Below are 20,989 nucleotides of genomic sequence, written 5' to 3' on the forward strand. Positions count from 1 at the left end.
GTTTGGCAATTGCAGTTATTAAATTTATGCGACGTTCGTTTGTCAGATCAGGCAGCACAAACACCAACAAACTATTGAGTCAACTATTTGCCAGACCTATTTCACAAGTACAGTGGTACCTTAGTTCTCAAACGCTTTGGTTCTCAAACGCCTTGGTTCCCAAACGCCGAAAACCCGAAGTGTTCCAGTTTCTGAACGTTTTTTGGAAGCCGAATGTCTGGTGCAACTGTCGGCTATTGTTTCCAGGGTGCCTGCACCAATCAGAAGCTGGTTTTCAAACATTTCGGAAGTCAAATGGACTTCCAGAACGGATTAAGTTTGGCATTTTTGCTGTTTATTTTGCGTTTTTGTTTTTGAGGCTTTTTCGGTTAATTTGTTTTTGTGACTATGTGGGTGATAATTTTCATCATCTACAATACTGTCTTATTTATTTTATAGTACAGTACATTGATTATTGCTTTCATTTTATGGATCAATGGTCTCATTAGATAGTAAAATTCATGTTAAATTGTTGTTTTAGGGGTTGTTTTTTAAAAGTCTGGAACGGATTAATCCGTTTTGCATTACAGTACTTTCTATGGGAAAGCACACCTTGGTTTTGGAATGCTTTGGTTTTGGAACAGACTTCCAGAATTGATTAAGTTTGACAACCAAGGTACTACTGTATTGCGTTTAGTTCTGCACCTTGAAATCAGTGTGGATGCATTGGAAGGGGTTCTGAGGAGGACATCAAATATGGTCACGGGGTTGAAAGCTAGTTCTATATAGAAAGTTTGACGAAACTGGGGATTTAGCTTGGAGAACAGGAGACTGAGGAGGGAACCTGAAGAGCGGTCCTATTATTTTCTTTAATAATAAAAACACAAGAAAAACAACAACAATTAGCTCATTAACAATACAGTAAACAGCAATGCATCCACATTAATTTATGCATACAGACTGATGCATGCCATCTGAATGTCTGAATAGGGGAAGCTGAGGGGGTGCTGCTGACCACTGGAATCCCCTGCTTTTAGACTCACAGAATTATAGAGTTGGAAAGGACCACGAGGATCATCTAGTCCAACCCTCTGCAATGCAGGAACATTTTGCCCAACAAAATATTGGGCTCGTTGGATGGTTGCAAAGAGGAAGAGAGGAATCCCAATGCCTGAAGCTGCCCTTGTTTTAGCTTGCAGCCCATCTCTCCTATTTGTCGAAAGCATAGATGGGTTAGATATTTTCTGATGTGAACATAACCACCCCACCAGCATCTTAACAGCACATCTTCTGCACAAAGCAGAATGCCAAAGCTCCCATACTACATTGGGCCATTTTTAGTTGTGTTCATCCTCTTGCCAAAGTACTTGTTCACAACCAATAGGAAAACTCGTATTTGAGCTACCTCAGGAGCATAGGGAATTACTAGGAGTGCCCCATCAGAGGATCTCAGGTGATCAAGGTAGAACAGTGCCACAGTTCTGTACTTGATTTAATGCCAGTGAGAAGGAATGGCGGGGGGGAATCAGTAGATTTCTCTTGTGATTTTGTGTTATCTGTGAAATACTGACACAATCAAATGTTTGTTTTATGTGCTTTGTAAATGCACTTTACTTAAAACACTGCATGTGGATTTTTTTTGTTTTCAGTTTCGTTACGCTGACTGTTTGGATAAGTTGCTGATGATATTAGGCACCGTAATGTCAGCCCTTCATGGAGCCTCCCTTCCTCTCATGATGATTGTTTTCGGAGACATGACAGACAGCTTTGTTAATGCAGCAAAATATTTCCCTACAAGTAAGTGCTATTTTAGGGAGCAATCATTTTTGAAGTTTTCATATAGTAAATGTGTGCTTCTGTTTTTTCTATTAAAAACATTTTTAACGTGGCAACTTTGGATATAAAACTGGGAGAAAATAAATAATTCGCTAAGGAACAGAAGCCAGAACAGCTTCCTCAGGTCTCTGACTTCCCAGCTGCATCCGAGAAAAAGAAACAGAGAATTCTTGCTTCAGCTCGTTCTTTGGTCCTGTCTAGGTCAGCCTTCGAGGACTTTGTCCCCTCTCTGTCTTTTGCACTGAAATTTCCATCAGTCCCATCTAGCACCATCAGGCTGGCCTAGGTCTAACCTTGCCACCTGTTACTGCTGACTAGGCAAACTCCCTGACCTGCTTTCTTCCCTTCAAGAGTGGCTTGACATATTGAAAGGGGAAATGGCCTATGGCCTATGGGCTACTTTACAAAATAAAAAACAGTATCACCCTTATAGTTAAGAGTACGTAGTTAAGCTCTTAAGGCAGGTGCTCATCAATTGCCCTGAACAACTACACTTCATTAGGTATTTTTAGGGCATGTCTAAGGATGCACATTTGCTTAGAAGTCTAATTGAACTTGATTAAACAAATGTCAGATTAAAATGGAAGACTGGACTGCATGCTCCATTTATTTCGTGGGAATGACATATCTAACACCTTCAAAACTAAGCTCATATTCATTGCAGTAGTCAATAAAACCTGTTATTTGGTTGTATATAAGTATTTAATCAACTTACAGTATCCTGAAATAAAAGAGAAGTGCCCCTGTTCCAAAGTCCTGCAATCTACAGTCTGCAGAAGTGTGCACAAACTATTCTCTTTTATACCATACTGGGGTGTGAAAAGCTGTTTCTTGATATAGCTAACTGTTTATTTTGTTAGGACAGTGAGTCTTTTGAATTATATTGGTTTTCCTGGAAGCCTCTCTCCAAGGAGAATATCTAGCCAAAATGCTAATAGCTTTCAATTGAAGTCTATTCATATCAAACTCATAACAGAGTTTATGGGGAGATGGAGCAGTCATTCCCTTAATTAAGCTCTTAAGGAAGAAACAGCATCTTTAGCATTGATTTAATGAGAAGATGGAACTAGTGTGCATTCTGTTAATAAAGCCCTTGAAGAAAACAAGAAGTATAATTTGCACTGATTTAATGAAAAGGTGGCATCTAGGGGCGTATTTAGTATTCTTTTCTCATATTTTGGTCTTTGTTACTTACCCTAATTTCTCTTTCTCATCTGTAGTCCTTTAGAAAATGTAACTTTTTTTAAAAAAAATGATCAAACTCTGTTAATTACAATGAAAAATGACCTGTCCAAGGTTCTTGCTTTGAATACAGTGTCTTAAAAATTTATTTTAGTTATTTAAATGCAAAGACTGAATTAGAGGGCCCTAATAACTCAAGTACGGTAAATGATGCAGAACAACACAGAGGCTCAAAGTGCTTTTTAAAGAAGGCATTTAACCCAATTTACTTTATTTTATTTTTTAAAACAGCATTACTTAGTTACACACACACCACTGCTTATTTAGTACCTATTTGTTTATGAATCAGTTCCTGTAATGATAAGTGTGTATTTATTTTCTTACATATTATATATATCCTTTATATCCTCATGCAACTCGTGGTGGCTTATATAGAGTTCCTAGATGCCTCCCCATCCAGGCATTGACCAGACCCAGGCTTGCTTTGCTTCAGCAAGGTGTTTGTTTCGTGTACCTTTGCACCATGTCCTGAAACCACTTATCTTTATAGCTGATCAATTGTCCAGCTGATCTTACAGTTCTTTGACTCAACCGGCCTCTTCCTTTGGAAACCATGCTGTCTTGGTTTCAAGGAAAAGCACTGCAGAATAGGAACCGTTGGATTTCACTATGTTTGGGGTTTCTAACGTGGTGACAATGGGCACCATGCTGGTTTGAGGAACCCCTCCCCATTAATGCTAAGGTTTCCAGCCACTTCCAATTAGGGTGAGTTGTTTGGTTGAGGGGTGTTGCTTACTTTTTTCTCTGTGTTTGGTTTGTTTTGGGGTGCCTGTTGGTGGTGATTTTTGGGGGGTGTGGAAAGTTTTGAGCGCCACCTGTTTTTCTATGGTGAAATGGCTGTTTTGTGGTGCCCATAACAGTTTACTGGGGGGAATTCCCAATGTGCCCAGGTGTCCAAGTAGGCTAGGAGCCCCTTCACTATGGGATTAGAAAATACAGTAGCCGAAGTTGTGCAGTGTCTGAAATAATGCTCCTGATACATTAACCTAACCGTAGAAGCTGCTAAGGTGATAATGATGACTTGAGAGGATATATAAAATTCAACTTTTTTTTTCTCAAAAGGACCTTACATTCACGTTCAGCTAGAAAAAGTAAATCAGTTTCCAGGAGGAGGAGAGGGAACAGCCAGAAAGGAGGGCAGCCTGAGACATTCACCCAGATATGAGCAAAGGACATCAGTGGGGCTTTGCAACTGTTTTGAGGTCCTAACCGTAAAGTGACTGAGAAATGTGGCTCTGATCATGGTCTGTCATGGATGGGAAATAGGCTGAGCTGCACCAAACAACGAGCAAAAATGAGTTGGTCGTGTGATAGTGCTATCTTTAATAATAATCACTTAACCTTTCCCCCCATTTCCTTTCATTTAGGTAATGAATCTTTAGTTAATGTATCTCTCCCTAATATTTCTGAAACCCTGCAACAGCAAATGACAAGGTACCTTTTTATTTTATTTTTTAAGGCATTTCGATCATTACATATACCGGTATTTTGTTCCGTATCTCAGATGTCCCTTAATATAACAAGGCAGGTAGTGGGAGCCTGGATACAGTATGGCAGTAGTCTGAAAGTCAGCTTGTGGTCTGAATATGTTTAACAGGTATCAAAAAATCTTAACAGTTGCTTGAAGGAATCGGACTGACCCTCAGATATTTTGCTGTCTGTGGCAGCAGTGCCCTTCATCCCCTTTCCATGAATAGAAGTTAGCTAGATCCATGAGTACAAGTTGACTAGATTGATACACTGGCAACAAGAAAGCACCTTCTACCACACCTGTGGACAACAGGCTAGAATAAGGAGTATTGAGCAGGCCAGATGGTACTTACAACTCTGGCCCCTTTCAGTACCTCACTGCCATTGGCTCCCATTCCTTGCATTTGTTGCTTGAGGCAACAGCCTCACTCCACCTAATGGTAGGGCCATCCCTGGTAGACCTTTATGACTGTACTGCAGTCTTGAGAACCATGCCTGCGTGGGTGTGGTTCAGTCACCCAGAATGGTGGGAGGAAAACATTCCTGTGCAGAAAAATGCCGCTACCAGCCAAGAGAACTCCAGTATGGTCACAGAACATAGTTTGGTAATCATATTTATTTATATATATTATGATTCCATGTTGAGCACTGTCTCGGGGATGTTTTCCACATGGCTGGAGTAACATATAAAACAGTTAAAGCCTATTAAGCTCTCCTTTCCCATTTCTTCTCCCTTTTTGCCTTTCGCCCTCTCCCTTCCAGTTACCTTGTGACCTTCATTATGAATGTGAATACAAGCCTTAATGCAACTCATTTCGTATACATAGTTGGAACTTTGACCTCTTGAAGGCCCAGCCCGTATGTACAAAGGGCAGAATGCATCCTGGATGAAAGCCTGAACTTGTTTGCTTCTGAAATCAATCTATCATTGCAAGCGCAATAAATTATGTCTCCTATGATAGGAGAAAAAAAAGAAAAGCCCAAGTGATTTCACAAGCACAAAAGACTAGAGTTGAAAAATGTGTAGGGTTGTCACTGTATGTGTTAAGTAGGCATGCCATTTCCTTCACATGCTCTGTCAAAACCTCACCTTTCAATGAGGACATCTCACTACAATGAACTCTTGCTGTCTTGCACCTCAGCTGCTTCAGGATTTATACCCTGTTATTTATGTATTCCTAAACAGGGGTGCCATGGCCCCGGGAGCAAAGTTCTTGAGGCAATGCGAACCAGGCAATCCCCCCCCATGACCCCATTGCTCCTCTCTGCCCGCCAAGAGCCACGTCAGCCTCTTGGGCTTCCCCTGTGCAGGTGGGCAAGCGGGTCAACATAGCCCTTCTTTGCTGCTTTGGGGGTGGGATTGCCCTGGTGGCGTTGGCAGTGAGGGCTGGGCTGGTGCCTCCTGCCCGCCCCGGGAGCTGGCAATCTATTCTATGCCACTGCAACAAAGGTATTGTTTTAAAGGGTGCCCCCCGACTTGGTTCCATAAACTCAACTCTAGTGCCCCCCTACTCTACCCTATAAAAAAGCATTATTCAAAATATAATGACCCACTAGCACAATAAATAGTGCAATAAAATTCAGAATAATAACAATTAATTGTACATTTATTCAAAACCCAATTAAAGCTATTTAGCTTAATTAACAATGATGATGATAATTAATTCAACAACAATGGTATCACTGGTAGTCAGTGATACCAGCTTTTCAAAGTCTCATAATCATTTACACCTCCAACCCCCCACCCTTCTCGTTTGCCTCTTAGTGCAACAAACTAAGATCACTGAAAGGAAAGTAACAGTTAATGACATGAGGGGGGGGAGAGGAGGCAAGCTTCTTGTTTGGAGGGGGTTTACTCCCTTTCGCCCCCTTCTGGAGCCACCCTTGGAAGTACATCTTCAATTAACACACATTTAAGCTATGGAAACTGCTACCATAAAATGTCGTGATTAAAACTGCAATCCTAACTCTTTACCTGGGAGTAAACCCCACTGAATTCAATAGGACTTAATTCTGAGTAGGCATGATTAGGGTCGCACTGATAGTTGGCAAACTCAACCTCAAATGGCATGGAAAGGGAACTTCATGGGAGGTCACGTTAGCCATAGCTCTAGTCGTGAGTGAATGACTGTGTTATCTCCAATATCAGAATACCAGGTGGTGAGTCCCAGCTTCAGAGAGCCAGAATGGTGTGATGGTTAAGAGTGCTGGAGACGAGGGTTCAAATTCCCAGTCAGCCGCAAAGCTTACTGGGTGACCTTGGGCCAGCCACCATCTCTTAGCCTAACCTACCTCACGGGGAGGAAATGGGGGGAAGAGGAGAACCATGGAGGAAAATATACAGTAAATGTAAAAAATAAAATGATAATAATAAATAATAAAACTATCACTTCCCTGTCCTGCTTGTGGAATTCCCATAGGCACTTTTGTTAGCCGCAGGGGGCAGGAGGAGATGCTGGACTAGATCGCGATGGGCTCCAGCATTGAGACAACCATTTTAACTGTGCATATTGAATGTATTTTATACTCACAAATGAAAAAGATTCTTCCCAAAGACCATTTTGTGATGCTAAAGACTTGCACGGGTGCCCTTCTTGAACTTGCCTCTGCAACATTGTGCTTTCAGACATTCATACTATTACTCAGGAATAGGAGCTGGTGTCCTTATTGCTGCCTATGCTCACATTGCATGCTGGACACTGGCAGCCGGCCGCCAGATCAAGAGAATTAGGCAACACTTTTTCCATGCTGTCATGCGGCAAGAAATTGGATGGTTCGATGTAAATGATGTTGGGGAATTGAATACTCGTCTTATAGAGTGAGTATGTCTATTTAATACGTGGCTGATGTATTTTCTTCAACAGAAAACTGTTACTGGCTTGATTCCTGAGATGGGCAGCTTTTGTGACCAGGCGCGGGCTGCCCTGGCCCATGGGGTCACGCCTACATTGGCTGCCCGTTGCTCCTCCCCCGGGCTGTCCCCATAGGCTGCAGGGCTTCCACCTGGCCTGCACCATCAGCCAATCCGGGGGCGGAGCTGGGAGCCAGAAAAGGAGACTGCTGGCAGCGCAGGTCAGCCATTTCTGTGCAATCTATTGCACAACGAGTTTCTCCTAGTGCAACTGCTGCATTGGATTCCTCTGTTGCGCAGCATTAAAATGCACCTGCCCGCTAGCACAAGGGCCTTTGCACTAGGAAGGTAGGGAGCTGCTTTATACTGAGTCCATGTAGCTCAATCTTGTCCACACTGACAGGCAGCAGCTCTGCAGGGTCTCCTAGTCCTACCTGCAGATACCAGGGATTAAACCTGAAAAGCAGACATTCTACCACTGAGTTATGGCCCTTCCCTTCTAGCAGATACAGAATGCTGGATACACCCCGTGTCCCAGTCCCTAATAATGCTACTGCTGTCAACTGTGGAAGAATATTGTTAGTTCATTGAAGATTATGCTGCGATAAACCTGCCCTTAAAGTGTCCCATGACTCTTGTGAAATATCCACGTAGATCTGAAAGGCTTTGCAGGAAGGGGATGGGGATCAGAATAAAAGTAATTACTACTTTTTTACTTTCGATGAGAACCTGTAGCATTGGCATCCGTATCTCTGGGGCTAAATGAATATTTTGTAGCATTTGAGTTCTGAATTCAGTAGCAGCGTAACAGGAATGCCTTGTAGAAATGCATCTTGTTGGTTTTCCTGACCTAAATTTTGCCCTAATCGGTTTACCTTGATTTGTTTTTAGTGATGTCTCCAAGATCAACGAAGGAATTGGTGACAAAATGTCAATGCTCATCCAGGGAGTAGCTACATTTCTAACAGGATTTATAGTCGGGTTTGCTAAAGGGTGGAAATTGACTCTTGTAATACTTGCGGTCAGTCCTGTTCTGGGGCTCTCAGCTGCAATGTGGGCAAAGGTGGGTATAATTTTGCTGAAATGCTAGGGTACCGTGCACAATAAGTATTGTTCGGTCATGAAAACACCACTCTGGCTACCTCTAAAACTTTGCTTCCAATGGTTTTTGTGTTGAGCAGAGATAACTAAGGTCAGCAAGGGCTTTTATCTTTCTGGCAAGCTTCTTTGCTTCCTCGTAGCATCAGGTTAGCCCAGAAGCCATGTTCCCTTCTGGGCAACATTCAGAGGGATGCCAGTGGGGGTAGGCCAGAGGCAAACATGGATGGAGCAATGGATGTGAATGTGGACCTTAGTTTCTGCTCACATACCACACTGTCCTTCGTCCAGACAAGCAAGAGGCGTTGTCAGAGTTCAAGGCCACATTTCAGCTAGTCAAAAGCATTTGGGATGCAAAGCAAGACCAGTGATGGGGGTGGCCTGGAGAGAGGTGGGACACTGTGGGGACGGTTCTGAGGGCCAGATAGGGAGGCTTGGAAGGGCCACATTTGGCCTCTAGGCCTGAGTTTCTCTACCCATGACCTAGATCAGGGTTACCCAAACTTGAGTCTCTCCAGCTGCATTGAAACTACAGTTTCCATCATCCCTAACCACTGGTCCTGCTGGCTAGGGGTGATGGGAGTTGTAGTCAAAAACAGTTGGAGACCCAAAGTTTTGGAAAGCCTGACCTAGATAATTTCCCACAATATGTACATGTCTACAACATCACTATCACATGAACAGCATGTGAAGCTTTTCTGGGGGAGGGGAGTGTTGAGTGATTGGGTATTGCCTGTGTGGTCTCTCCATTGGTGGCCCCTGCTTTGTGAATATTAATTAGAATATGCAGGGACACAGATTCTCGACCACTGTATTACACTAGGATTGTTTTGGAGCATTGTTTTTTTTAATAGGGAAGTATAGGGGAAGGAAAAGAAGCAAGTGTCTCACACACAATTGTATTGGATCATAGCATTGAAATTGGCAATGTCTTTATCTCACAGGTCCTTACTGCATTCACCAACAAGGAGCTTGCTGCATATGCAAAAGCTGGATCTGTCGCTGAGGAGGTTCTCTCATCAATTAAGACGGTGATGGCTTTTGGAGGACAGAAGAAAGAAATTGAGAGGTCAGGTTATGTTTTGTGGCCACTGGCTATAGATATACACCTGGATTATTCTGTATTTGACCTTTTCCAAACCTAGGGTTGCCATATGTCCGGAATTTCTCAGACATTCGGAAGCAGTGACTGGATGGAAATTGCTAAAAAAATCTGGGAAAATCCAGACATATGGCAACCCATGTGGGCAGTGTCACTTTTGGTAATTTTGCTTAAAAATAGCTCAAAAGCTTCTTCTTTCTTTTCTGCAAATTTGCCCAAAAGGGTCAAGAACTTTGGCCAAAAAAACCCCAACAACAACTTTTCTGTCTGGATTTTCACTGTTTGAAATATGGCAACCCTACCAAACTCTAAATGATAAAATCTGAACCCTGGCTAAATGCCACCAAAGGTTAGTGAGCAGTAGGCCAGTAAACCTCCCCCCCCCCCCCGCTTGTTGATGATTTAAAATGAGAAGGGCCATAGCTCAGTGGCCTGGAAAGTTAAGATGCCTATGGAGCTGCGACCCCTGGGCTTGAGGCTCCTGATCCCTAATTTAAACATTCCCTATGTAGCTACTCCTGTCTACAGGTAATTGCCAGACAAGAGATAGGTGGCAAACTGAATTTGAAGTGAAGCCATACAGTGATCCTTCCACTGTTTCTGGCTCCTAGAATGTCATGTTTTGACCACATCATATAGCACAGAACCTTCCAAACTTTTCCTGTTACTGACACACTTTTTAGACATGCATCACTTCGCGACACAGTCACTCAGTTTTACTAGCAAACTGGAGGTTAAACTAACCCCTTTCCAACTCTGGAGCGCGGGGAATGTTTGCACGACACACCTACACACTGCAGCCGACACGCGCACCACAACACACAGTTTGGAAAGCTCTGCTACAGCAGAGGCAATTGTGTTGACCATTCAAAATATTGTAGGGGCAATTATTGAACTAGGGGGTGTGAGAGAAGATTTTAAAAGTTGAAATGATTATGTTAACAGACATTTGTTAACAGATTATGTTAACAGATATCTTGGCATTTGTTTAGGACCTAACTGGCTAGTTGTTGTTTTTTGTTTTAGCAAATTGCATAAATTTCTGCAGAAGGAATGATCTTTTGGAACCACTAAACATACATTTTTATCACTTCTGTGTAGGATTTTAAAATATGTGTACTGGACATAGATATGTTGACTACCAAAAATATTTTATGTGTGAATGGACTGGGTATTTTCAAAGAAATTCTAGCAAAAATAAATAATAAAAATTGAGAGAAAATGCATTTTCCTAGCAATTGGAGATCACATAATTCAATCAGGTTGCTATTTTTCTTTCAGATATCATAAAAATTTAGAAGATGCTAAAAGACTTGGAATTAAAAAGGCTGTGACTGCCAATATGTCCATGGGGATTGCTTTCTTATTAATATATGCTGCATATGCATTGGCTTTCTGGTATGGAACTACTTTGATACTGGATGAAGGTTACAGCATTGGGAAAGTCCTGACAGTAAGTGTTGGTGAACAGCTGTTCAGTCTTCTCTCCATAAAGGTAAAGGTAAAGGGACCCCTGACCATTAGGTCCAGTCGTGACCGACTCTGGGGTTGCAGCACTCATCTTGCTTTATTGGCCAAGGGAGCTGGCGTACAGCTTCCAGGTCATGTGGCCAGCATGACTAAGCTGCTTCTGGCGAACCAGAGCAGCGCACAGAAACACCGTTTACCATCCCGCCAGAGTGGTACCTATTTATCTACTTGCACTTTGACATGCTTTTGAACTGCTAGGTTGGCAGGAGCAGGGACTGAGCAACGGGAGCTCACCCTGTTGCATGGATTCGAACCGCCAACCTTCTGATCAGCAAGTCCTAGGCTCTGTGGTTTAACCCACAGCGCCACCCGCATCCCCCCTCACCAAAAAAAGGACATATTCTGCACTGAAATTCAGGATTGCTCAGAGGCTAAGTGGGTCTTTGTGATGAATGATGAGGCTCTGTACATTTCACTACCTATGAACTGTCATATTGGTAGATGCATAAAAGCACCCACAAAATAAATCAAGTATTGTATTTTTTTATGCTCCTCCTCCTCCTCCCAAAAGAGCTAAGGCTGCCAGACAGCAAAACTATGCCATTTTGGAAAAACATTGACCCTGTTTGCTGGGACTGATGGGAATTGTAGTGCAGAAGCATCTTGAGGGCCAGAGGTTCCCCACACCTGGTCTAGACCATACTGAGCTAGATAGATCAATGGTCTCAGTATAAGGCAGCTTCCTATTTTCCCCCAGGCTCTGGGGGGTCCTTGAGCAAGACACCCTCCATGTGCCAAATTCAGCAGGTCTACCACCTAACTGCAGTAGATTCCAGGATGTTTTTGTCAGTGGGAACCCATGCTGGGATTGTGGGCTGCCTGCAAATGTCCAACCTTGCCAACGCTTGACACTGTCCCTGTCTGTCACTTTGAGACTGTACCTTTGGACCAGTCTGTTGGTTCATAGCTTTGCTTTGCTTTCCCCATATCCAAGTCTGTGATGACTTGGTCTGCTTGCTCCATCGCTGCCTCATTTTCTTCTGTGTCCCTGACCTTGCCTGAACTTTCTACTTCAAGTTCCCAGGCCAGTGACGCCAAGTGCATCCTGGTTTATCCCCTGACACATGCGCTAGCTTCCTTCCATTGTGCAGCCGAGCATTGTGGTGCTATGCTCCCCCTGCCAATTTCCACCTTTTTAAGCAAGGAGGAGGAAAGGGGCTGTATATTATGATTTGGGGAGGCTCCGCATATCTCTCGTTCACTTGCTGGCACAGCATGAAAAGGCATAATTTGGGGGGCAGGTGGGGGAGGTACACAGTGTTTTTCATCCCCTCCCCTGTTCTGCCTTCCAAAATGTGGAACCAGGCATTAGGAAAAAATGAATGCATACGGAGCTGCTCTAGGCCTCATAAATAATGCTTTTAGGCACATGAGGATTTTCCATTGATTTAGCAGAATAGTTGGTTTGTGGCTTGATAACTTAAGGGGATCCAGAAGCATCATCTCAAGATAATTTTCATTGGTTCATGAGCCACTGCACAAGCCTATCTGGTGAAGGCCCTGGGCCTGGTGGCTGTGAGGTTGACTTTAGCGCCTGAGCAGGTTTCCACTGTGGGTTTTCTAGAGTAGGGTGATCTTTCATGAAGCAAGTGACACAGAGTTGCCTGGCGATACTCCACTACTGACAAGGTTAGCATGGCATTTTATGCAGAGAGAATCTAAAAACACTATTTTGCAGTGGAACTTTTTCCTTGTACTTAAACCATTCCCTGTGCTTGTACCTGCTTGATCTCATTAAAATTGGATATAACATTCTCTGGACTGCATTATTTTTAAGGGGACAGGAAATCAAGTTGCCACTGGATTATGTTTTGTGCTGTTGTTCTTGTTGTTTATTTGGAAGTATAACGTGCTTTCTAGAAACTGTAATTACCTGCTGGGAGCCTCCATTTGGCTTGGGGTGGGGCTTGACAGGCTCCATAGAGGGCTGCTGCTGCTGCTGCTTCTCAACAGAGAGGGCTTCTTTTTTAATATTGTTTTTTATTTTTATCTATGTCATTTTAAATTGTTATTGATATTAATGTTTTAGTTTTAGTTTTAGATTTTATGATTTATGTGGAAATGGTTTTCCATTTGGTTGTGTACCTTTTGATGTGTTTTATTTATTGTTTATGACTTTTGTTATGTTGATAATTATGTAAATCTTGTCATGTTGTAAGCTGCCTTGAGTTTTAACTATGGAAAGGTGACATACAAGTAAAATGATGGTGGTGGTGATTTACTTTTCAGTAAATATGCTTAGAACTGGGCTTTTAGAAGTTCCTTGGAATTTCTCTGGATTGCACTCAATCAGGGATCTTATCAGATATTTAATCCTCAGTACTTTTTACTGAGCTTTCATCCTGATTTGCACAAAGTTTGTGGGGAGGGTGTTTAATGCTGGCTACTTATTGAGATTTCATTACAGTATTTCTATGTGGGAAGATTATGCAATTGTTATCCCATTATTTTTTTAAAAAGTGTATTTCCTCATTACTTTCTAATCTTTTTTAGTGGGTGGAGTGACCAAAATGTCAAATCCGCTTTAATTATGCAACCTGTGTTTGCTGGTATGCGATCCCATCTGCAAAAAAATGAGTCTGGAAGCACCAGCCAGCCTTTGTTATCTGCTAGATACATGTCTGTTTGCTGGAGATCAGCCACATCACAGTTAAGGAATGTGGATCCTATCTGGCAAAAAGGATTCATAAACATATTTTCTTTCTGTTTTGAAAAATATCCCTGTTTAGGTCTTCTTCGCTGTTCTGATTGGCGCCTTTTCCATCGGTCAGGTGACTCCAAACCTAGAAGCGTTTGCTATTGCAAGGGGAGCAGCTTATGCAATATTCAACATCATAGACAATGTAAGCCTCCTTTTTAGAGCCGTAGCCTGAAATGATAGTGAGCCAAAATGTCTGAGATCTGTTGTAAGTTTGTAATCACCGCTGGCTGAGATCTGCCTACCTCACAGGGTTGTTGTGAGGATCAAATGTGGAGGGGGAGAACAATGTATGTCGCTTTGGATCCCTTGGAGGAAAGGGAGGGTATAATTGCAGTATAGGTAGTAATAATAACATACCCCTTTTCCTTCCCTGCTATGGTTGCAAGGAAAATCCTTCCTCTGATGTTGGTGTTGGGAAGAAATCCTCTCGGTGGAAGATTTTCTTCCTGGCTAATGATGGCCTTAGATGAGGTAGGGTGTTAGTTGGGGCTGTGGTAGGGAAGAAAGAGTTAAACCTCTCTTTCCCATGACTGTGTTCCTGATTAAAAGGGGGAACTGTTTGTTGTAAAAGGAAAAAACTTGTCAAGTTTGCTAAGGACAGTAGCATCTAGTCTAGATGGGTCTCCACTGGTGATGGGTGTATGAAGTGAACAGAATCTTTACATGCTAGCTTGGTATCCAAAATTTCACTTTGCTTCCAAGTTTCAGAAGAATGAAACTGACCTGAATTTGACTTTTTCTTTTCTTTTCTACAGGAACCTAAAATTGACAGTTATTCACCAGCTGGCTACAAACCCGACCAAATTAAAGGAAATCTGGCTTTCCAAAATGTGCATTTCAAGTATCCCTCAAGGCCAGATGTTCAGGTACTCTATGAGTTAAAATCCATACAAATTCCCACTTACTGCCATTGAAAATTTAACATTATGTTTGCAAGTGTTAAGAGAAAAATCAACACACAGTCCGAATGGTGTTTAAAATGCATAATAAAGCTCAACTGTTCTAAGTGCTTTTGTAGACATAGACTCATAGAATTGTAGAGTTGGAAGGGACCCAAGGGTCATCTAGTCCAACCGCCTGCAATAAGAACCTTTTGCCTAAAGCAGGGCTGAAAACCCTATTGGAGCTGAACAATAACTGAGTCCCAATGACCCCCGTACTGAAAGCAGATTCTTCACACCGATACAAATGTTGGACGTCTTGGGTACAATCTGCATGAAAATCCTTTTTGTTTGTGAGGCATCCTCTTATCAGTATTTTTGCAAATGTATTTGCTGTTCATTTTCGTTATTATTTCTTACCTGCTCTTCCCCAGATTCTTCCAGTGTCAGTTATATATATTCTTCCAGGGGCAGCATATAAAAACACAGTAGAATTAAAACAGCAATAAACACCAACAACCCCCACCCATAAAGACATAATGGTATAAACACTGGGTTCTTTTGTGCTGTAAACTGTTATCTAATTTTTTTGAGCTGTCATCTAATTTTTTGAGTTTTTGAAGCTCAGTAGTGAATGCTGGTTTTGACATTTCCTGGCTTTTGTCCTTTAAAGCTAGACAAACACAGACAAAAACACACATACCTCCATATATGGCCCAATCAGACTTGCTGTGATGAAATCTGTTTCAAGGCAATTAACATAAGAAGAGCCTGCTGGGTCAGGCCAATGGCCCATCTTCATCCTATTCATCCTATATCTTCATCCTATTCATCCTATATATTCATCGTATTCATCCTATATCTTCATCCTATTCTCACACTGGCCAACCAGGTGCCTGCGGGAAGCCAGCAAGCAGGATTCAAGCACAAGAGCATTTCCCCCTCCTGTGGTTCCTTGTTGTTGTTGTTTAGTCGTGTCCGACTCTCCGTGACCCCATGGACCAGAGCACGCCAGGCACTCCTGTCTTCCACTGCCTCCCGCAGTTTGGTCAGGCTCATGTTTGTAGCTTCGAGAACACTGTCCAACCATCTCATCCTCTGTCGTCCCCTTCTCCTTGTGCCCTCCATCTTTCCCAACATCAGGGTCTTTTCCAGGGAGTCTTCTCTTCTCATGAGGTGGCCAAAGTATTGGAGCCTCAGTTTCATGATCTGTCCTTCCAGTGAGCACCTAGCAATTGGTATTGAGAAGCATCACTGCCTCCAATTACAGGTGTTTGTGTCAGGAAAACTTGCTGTGTCTGATTTGTACTTACGAATGTGCTCCACTGTCGCTCACTTTTCTCTGAGCTTGCATCATGACTGTGCATTCCAAGGACCTGGATACTGCACAACCCTTGCAAATAAAATAAAATAAAATTATAGCAGCTCTCATTGTGTTTTTTCCCCCTCTCATCCAGGTGTTAAAAGGCTTGAATCTGAAAGTTAACAGTGGACAGACAGTGGCCTTGGTAGGCAGTAGCGGTTGTGGGAAAAGTACGACTGTTCAGCTGATCCAGAGGTTTTATGATCCTATTGAAGGCATGGTAAGATACTGGATCCAAATGCCCATAAAATGTTTCTCCCCCCCCCCATGAGCACTGTCAATATCAAATGTCAGATTATGGATATTTTATTTGACCTGGGTGTAAAAGTCTGATATCCTATATCTGCCCTGAAGTATTCAGGGTAAATAGTGTCAGTCTTGCTGTTAATATTCTTCAGATGAAATTCTTACACTTGCTTTTCTTTATAATATAAACTCAAAGCTAGTTATGAAAGAATTAGTAAAACACATAAAATGCAGTAAAAACAGTTGAAATGGAGCCGAAACCTATTTCAAACAATAAAACCAAGAGGCAGGATAAAACAATTCAGCATAAAAATTGGGAGGCAGAACTCTGGGCTGTACAGAATGAAAACCAGGAAATATAACAAGGTCTTGGGAGTTCAACAGGAAGGAGCAGGACAGAACACTCTAGGGATGAAGTTCCACATCCGCACCATGCATCTAAAATGCATGGCTTCCCCAAGGAATGTACAGTTCCCTGGATTCTTTGGCGAGAGAGTCATGTGCTTTAAATATGGGGCAGCATGTGTGCTGCAACAGAGAAGGTGGGGTTCAGAATCAGTTGCAAAGCGAGTTTGTGAGAGAGTCTCAGGTCTCAAGTGGTAACAGCTCTTCTTCCTCCTGGACCTCTGCCCACCTCCCCTCCATTGTCTTACAACTTTTCCTGACATCTCCTTCCCCAAATCCAGCCTAAACGAACCCAAACTGTGTTTCTTTACATCAGGGGTGGCTAACTCCCAGTTCAGGGGCAGATCTATCCCCTCCAACACCCCCCCAAAAAAACCCCTTCACTTACTTATATGACAACAAAGAAGGAAAACAAATAGATACAGTGCTGGGATGGGCATACTCCAGTGCCTTAACGAAGAGGCAATTTACTCCTTCGCTAGTCATTACATTGATAATTTGATAAGCAGGGAGGAGGCAATAATTCTCCCCTTCCTCAGCTGCTCTGCATAGATGAGCTGCGGAGGTGTGTGTGTCAGGGGCTGTGTGTGCATGTGAGACCAGTAGCACACAACCACTAAAGGGTTGGCCAAGGCTGAATGCAGCCCTCAAACTGTAGCAGTGTGGTGTGGTGGCAAGAGGCTAGGAGCTGAGAGGTAAAGGTAAAGGGACCCCTGACCATTAGGGACAGTCGTGACCGACTCTGGGGTTGCGGCGCTCATCTCGCTTTATTGGCCAAGGGAGCCGGCGTACAGCTTCTGGGTCATGTGGCCAGCATGACTAAGCCACTTCTGGCGAACCAGAGCAGCGCACGGAAATGCCGTTTACCTTCCCGCCAGAGCGGTACCTTTTTATCTACTTGCACTTTGACGTGCTTTCAAACTGCTAGGTTGGCAGGAGCAGGGACCGAGCAACGGGAGCTCACCCCATCGCGGGGATTCGAACCACCGACCTTCTGATCGGCAAGTTCTAGGCTCTGTGGTTTAACCCACAGCGCCACCCGCGTCCCAGGAGCTGGGAGACCAGGGTTCAAATCCCCACGCAACCATGATGCTCACAGGGTGCCTAAAGAAAGAAATTTAGCCACCCCTGTTAAATGCTTGTGCCGTCCTCCTTGACTAGGGAGACGGTCTATTTCCTCTTTTTCTTCGCTTTGTCAGGCTTATCTCAAATTTGTCTATCCCTCTTCCACGAAAACCTTGCAGCTGACTACCACTAGTAATAGGCTGTTGTCTGATCCTGTCCCTATCCAACACCCTCTCCCCTACTTTCCTGAGTAGTTATGCCCCTTTCTTCCACTCCCCTTTTCAAACTATGATAATATTTTTCCTTTTACTTCACACATTCTTTTTATGACAATTTGCCAATATTTATTCTGAGTTCTGAGTGGAACTCTCTTGTGCGATTTGTGTGTGCTTCATTTTAGATTACCATTGATGATCAGGATATCAAGACCCTGAACTTAAGGTACCTGAGGGAGATTATAGGTGTGGTGAACCAGGAGCCTGTGTTATTTCAAACCACGATTGCAGAAAACATTCGATACGGCCGTGAAGACGTCACCATGGAAGAGATTGAAAAAGCTGTCAAGGAAGCCAATGCTTATGACTTCATCATGAAACTGCCCAATGTGAGAAATTAGGATACCCTCCTCTGCTTATCTTATTTTAATGCCTTGTGTAGTTTTTTAAAAGCTGAAATAAACCAAGCAGAATAAAATATTGCCTGAAGGCTGCCTTCTCTAACCTGTGTTAGTGGCAAGGAGAATTCGCTGGGTGTCAATATCCAAGTTTTGGGGCAAGTAGTCTTTGGTGAGAGAACCCCAGGTTCAATTTAAAATCACAAGTTATATAGCAAAGGAAAGCATGGAAATATATGCTGTAAGAGCTTTAAAATATGCCCTTGTGAGTTCCAAAACATCCCTCTTCCCTTAGCATAGAAAAGACCCCGTGTTTGATAAGTTTAAAATGGGTTACTTACAAACTCTCCAAAGGTCATGTTCATGTGTTTTCCATACACCAGTCAGAAAACACAGACAGCAAAACTTGGCTTTGTTACAGTGGTGGAAGTTCATGAATTGTTGGTACAGGAACTCAAGAATGGCTTATAAAAGCCATGTGGTCTGAGCTTAGACCACATCATGCTGAGCCACTCAAGTAGATAGAAGAGGAACAATAGGCTTGATTGCTCCCTCCTCCCAAGGTGAGGGGGTGTGCCTAGCTAAGCCTGGCAGGAAAGCTTACTCTACGATGTTAACCCCTTCATGCATCAATTAGATTTAAGCATGTTGGTTATATGAGGCTTGGTTTTTTAAAAATGTTATTTATAACTTTCCCATAATTTCAATACAGTGGTACCTCGCAAGACGAAATTAATTCGTTCCGCGAGTTTTTTCGTCTTGCGAATTTTTCATCTTGCGAAGCACGGATTCCCTGGGTATTAACAGTTTTAAGAAAAAGGAAACAAACTCGCAAGACGTTTTCGTCTTGCGAAGCAAGCCCATAGGGAAATTCGTCTTGCGAAGCAACTCAAAAAACGAAAAACTCTTTCGTCTTGCGAGTTTTTCGTCTTACGAGGCATTCGTCTTGCGAGGTACCACTGTATATACAGTTGTGAATACGTTTATCAACCCAATACTTCTAAGCTTCCCATCCCACCCCTCCATGACTTCCCTTTTGTTCCCTGTTGTGCTGCGCCTTCTTTTTAACTATCCATTTTCACTCTAATCTCTAGCCCAGTTGTTAATTACTGCTTCTCACACACCAAATCTTGCTTGTAGATTTAAGGTATCTGACAATTATATCATTTTTTAAATAATCTGCGAATAGTTTCCACTCCTCCCTCAGCCAAGTCTCGTCTTACTTGCTGATTTTAGTTGTCATGCTGGCCAATTCTACATATTCTATTAGTTTATTTAACCAATCCTTTTTTGTTGGAATTTCTTGTTCTTTCTATTTTTGCACGTAGATGGTTCTTGCAGCTGTAGTTGCATAGAGAAAGAGGTTGAGTACCTTCTTAGGGATGTCAACATTTGTTATTCCTAATAAGAAAGCTTCCAGATTTTTTGGGATTGTTGTCTTAAAAATATTATTGAATTCTCCATAAATCATATCCCAATATTTTTTGGCTTGATTACACTTCCACCACATGTGAAAGAAGGTACCCTCGGTCCCTTGGAACTTCCAGCATAAGTTAGATCCTTTTTATACATCTTGATGAGCTTGCTAGGGGTCAAATACAATCTATATATAATCTTTAATAGATTTTCCTTTGATGTATAGTACGAGTTATATGAGGCTTGTTATCCAACCCGGTGTGCTCCATATATTGTTGGACTATGGTGCCCATCATCCCTGACCATTGCCCATCCTGGTTGGGGCTGATGGGCTTTGTAGTTCAAAACATCTAGAGGGCAGCAGGTTAGGGAAGGCTGCAGCTTTTTAAAAGTCTCATGTGGAGTCTGGAAGAATTAACAGTGTTTCCTATATCTTGGGGGATTTTTTTTTTTAAGTTAAAGGTTGAAGGTCTTTATTATTTATGTGGCACCATGCACACAATGCTTCACAAAGCAACAATCAGTGCAAGGGGATTGACAAAGACAGGGAGGAAACTTGGAGGGTGAGGGTAACAGTGGAATAAGTATGTGTTCCCAGGAAGAGGAATTTATTGTTAGACCACACTGGGAATAGTTGTTTGGGGGTGGGTGGGTAGGGAATAGAGGACTCCTAGCAGCTCTCAGCACCTGCAACAGGCTACGGCTCCCAGAATTCTATGGGGGCAGCCATGACTGTTTAAAACGATATGATACTGATTTAAATGTATAATACCAATGAGGCCTGTGTGCGTTAGGGCTGCCACTACTGCTAGCAAGAGATTCACTAAAACAAGGCTTTTTAAAATACTAAAATCAGTTGTCGAAGTTTAAATACAGGCCTCATGTTTTAATCTATTTTTTTAAGTTCAATTGTTAGAAAGGGCAGTGGTTCAAGGGCGTCCTGTAAACTGAGAGTTAGTTTATTTTCACCTTCCTGTGCATGTTGGCTATAAGGTCTATTTTCACACACATTATTATTATTTCTCTAAATATAGATGAACCTTCTTAGGCAAATAAACAACCCAAAAATGTTTCTTGAAATGCCTGGTGCTTGGTGCAAGTATTTTTCTAGCCACTGAACACGTGGTGTGTTTTCAGCAAGCAAAACACACATAGCACGCTTGTATATTTATTCAGTTATTTAGACTAAAT

At 42.5% G+C, this 20,989-nt stretch overlaps 1 protein-coding gene across 6 annotated transcripts in view; it reads left to right on the forward strand.

Moving 5' to 3' along the window:
- Positions 1 to 20,989, forward strand: part of ABCB1 (ATP binding cassette subfamily B member 1) — a 62,219-nt gene that overhangs the window by 17,688 nt on the left and 23,542 nt on the right. For all 6 annotated transcript variants that reach the window (XM_083578491.1, XM_083578487.1, XM_083578490.1 and 3 more), the window contains 10 exons: positions 1,629 to 1,776; positions 4,425 to 4,491; positions 7,154 to 7,345; positions 8,270 to 8,441; positions 9,421 to 9,545; positions 10,860 to 11,031; positions 13,838 to 13,951; positions 14,565 to 14,675; positions 16,148 to 16,273; positions 18,170 to 18,373. In XM_083578491.1, the coding sequence (XP_083434617.1) occupies positions 1,629 to 1,776; positions 4,425 to 4,491; positions 7,154 to 7,345; positions 8,270 to 8,441; positions 9,421 to 9,545; positions 10,860 to 11,031; positions 13,838 to 13,951; positions 14,565 to 14,675; positions 16,148 to 16,273; positions 18,170 to 18,373 (1,431 nt within the window). The remainder of the gene's footprint in view (positions 1 to 1,628; positions 1,777 to 4,424; positions 4,492 to 7,153; positions 7,346 to 8,269; positions 8,442 to 9,420; positions 9,546 to 10,859; positions 11,032 to 13,837; positions 13,952 to 14,564; positions 14,676 to 16,147; positions 16,274 to 18,169; positions 18,374 to 20,989) is intronic.

This window comes from Podarcis filfolensis (assembly GCF_964270895.1).
Source record: "Podarcis filfolensis genome assembly, chromosome: 12".
Taxonomy (NCBI): Eukaryota; Metazoa; Chordata; class Lepidosauria; order Squamata; family Lacertidae; genus Podarcis; species Podarcis filfolensis.